This window comes from Sphaeroforma arctica, assembly GCF_001186125.1.
Source record: "Sphaeroforma arctica JP610 unplaced genomic scaffold supercont1.3975, whole genome shotgun sequence".
Classification (NCBI taxonomy): Eukaryota; class Ichthyosporea; order Ichthyophonida; genus Sphaeroforma; species Sphaeroforma arctica.
In genome coordinates this window covers 1-2,851 of record NW_014036583.1, presented here as the reverse complement: position 1 = coordinate 2,851, position 2,851 = coordinate 1, and the positions used below count along the sequence as shown (strand labels likewise).

The window sequence follows — 2,851 nt, the reverse complement described above, 5'->3', positions numbered from 1 at the left end:
TATATATATATATATATATTCTACTATTGATTTCATTTCATTATCATCTTGCGCTTACAGTGGAGAATCAGGGGCAGGCAAGACGGTCAGTGCCAAGTACTGTATGCGGTACTTTGCCGTAGTGGGTGGGAGTGGTGGTGAGAACACTATGGAGTCTCGTGTATTGGCCTCGAATCCTATCATGGAAGCCTTTGGTAACGCAAAGACCACGAGAAATAATAACAGTTCCCGCTTCGGAAAGTACATAGCCATCCAGTTCGAGAAGAAACATCACTCCATCACCGGGTATGTGTATGTCTGGTTAGTGTAGGTGCGTGCCTGACTGTCATGTGTGTGTATGGTTATTCTATGTGCGTGTGTGGTTCTTATATGTGTATTTCTGGTTATATATTGTTTGTGTGTCTGGTTATTTTATTTCCGATGCAAATATAAATGCTTTGCTTAGTTGTATGTCTGGCTTAAACTGCACAGGATATACGAATATTTTTTCTTATACACGTTGACTTTGTGACCGCCAAAATTTAAAGTATATCCAATCTGATCGCAGGTTCTTACTGGTTGTAACATTTATATTAATATATATACAAATAGATATATATCCTAATTGATCATTTTTCTTTAACCTCTATTCTAATATAAAGTGCCCTGGTATACACCTATTTACTGGAGAAATCGCGAGTGGTTTTCCAGGCCGAGGAAGAGCGTTCGTATCATATCTTCTACCAGCTGTGCGCAGCCTTCTATGAAACAAATGACCCTGAATTGGAAGGAATGGGATTAAAACACTGCATGGAGTTCAACTACATCAACCAGGGAGACGCCCCTCTAGTAGACCGTATGGACGATGCAGAGGAGTTCCGAGAAACCAATAAGTAAGTGAGGCCTGTTTTCTGTGTCTTCTATATGCATGTATTATATATATAAGTATATATTGTGTCCGTGTGGGTATAGATCTATGTATTATTCTTGTATGATATGAGTCGATCGCCTCTGAATTGGATGTATTCTGAAACACTGCATGGACCTCAAGTACTTGGGGGAACATTATCTCGAGTAGACCATATGGAGGGTATAGAGGAGTTGATAGTGATCACCAACTGAGATATGTTTATAGTGCTCAGATTCAATACTCATCATCATCTGTTTACATACTCATTTTATTAATGTACGTATCTCGTAGTTATATTTCCGTACACATGTTCCTATGTTGTACATAACCGTAGTTATATTTCCGTACACATGTTCCTATGTTGTACATAACCGTAGTTAAATCTGCGTATGTTTGCTTTTAATCATGTACATATCATCAGGATCCATTCCCGTACACTTATTTGCAATGTTGTACATATCGGTGTGGGTCGTTGATCATTTGTGGATTGGACGACGAAAAACGTTTATCTGAAATTGGTCGCCGCCAGAGTGCGCATTAGAAATCATGTATTAAATTTACTCATTGCTTGTGTAAAACATTTCAGTAGTTATTTCTACGTACGTTTTTTCTAAATCAGGGATATCGACATACACGTTTTCCTGATGTTGTACGTTTTCAATATAGGTCGCTGACTATCTGTGGGGTAGACGATGAAAAACGTATTTCTCTGTGGAAATTGGTTGCCGCGATCCTGCACATTGGAAATATCACGATCGGCAAATCCAAAGGCGACGAAGCTCAGGTAATTAAACACCTATCGACCCGATTTCAATAATTTGATACACTGTTTCGTTTATGGAGCACTTCCCAAAGTTAGTGTCTATCAACCGGATTCTAATATTTGGATGCACAATTGTTTATGCAGCACTCCCGATTGATGTACAATGTATTTGATTTGTAGACTCGCATCTTAGTTTTATATTCACACTTCATGTCCTTGGGACGAAGAAATCGCCCCGAATTTTAGAATGTGACATATATATGTTACACACCAAACCCAAATATCGAACAAAGGTACCATTGATGGGTCCATGGCCTAGCTCTCATATGCAACTGTGTTTATTCTTAGCCGCTTCGCCCCATTGCAGATCACGATGTATCTTTAGCCATTTCCAATCAATAAAAATGGCTATAGAGTAACTAAAGATGATTTAGTACAGACGATACTTTTTTGTTATGCCTTCTACCTATTCTCCTATTTGCAATATACCTTTCAATTGACACTGCCGTCTAATATCTTCTCCATACATTTCATTTCCCATTTGGAACCCGTTCCTACAGCTAAAGGATGACGACCCAGCTCTTGTTCAGGCCTCCGAGCTCATGGGCATCGAAGCCAAAGACCTGACCAAGTGGCTGACCAAGGCTCTGATTGTCGCCGGAAAGGACACGCTGCAGAAGAACATGAGTAGTGGGCAAGCATTGGCGGCACGAGACGCTTTTGCGAAGTGGATCTACGCGTCTGTGTTCGACTGGCTGGTGACACAGGTCAACAAGTCACTTGAGGTGGGTGCTGGTGTTGTATATGTGTATGTATGTACGTTTGCATACATGTATGTGCTTTGAGGCTGTATTCTTACTTTTATTTGGGTTTGTGTACTTTTACAAACCTATATACATATGTACATGTATATACTTTCTGTATGTAGGCTTGTGTATATATATATATAAATGTATTGCACTCTCCATTTTATTGAGGAGCGAGTGTGACTATGTTCTAGCTGTGCGATAGAACGTTTCTAAAGCAATACGTACACGTCCAATTTCGGACCTTTGGTGGCACGGGTCAACAAGTGTGTGAGATGCGTACAAGATGCAATAAAGTGTATGTACGTATGTGTATATGAATGTATATGTCTGGTACAATGCATTCAATATGTATATGAATGTATATATATACATGCATATATATAGTACATA

General features: G+C 39.4%; 1 protein-coding gene across 1 annotated transcript; it reads left to right on the top strand.

Moving 5' to 3' along the window:
- Positions 1-103: 103 nt before the first annotated feature.
- On the top strand, positions 104-2,447 carry SARC_13968 (hypothetical protein; the record flags this gene model as incomplete). The annotated part of the gene is made up of 4 exons (XM_014291901.1): positions 104-285; positions 642-872; positions 1,556-1,673; positions 2,213-2,447. Coding segments are annotated over 4 exons (766 nt in total), but the record flags the coding sequence as incomplete, so codon positions are not given.
- Positions 2,448-2,851: the final 404 nt, after the last annotated feature.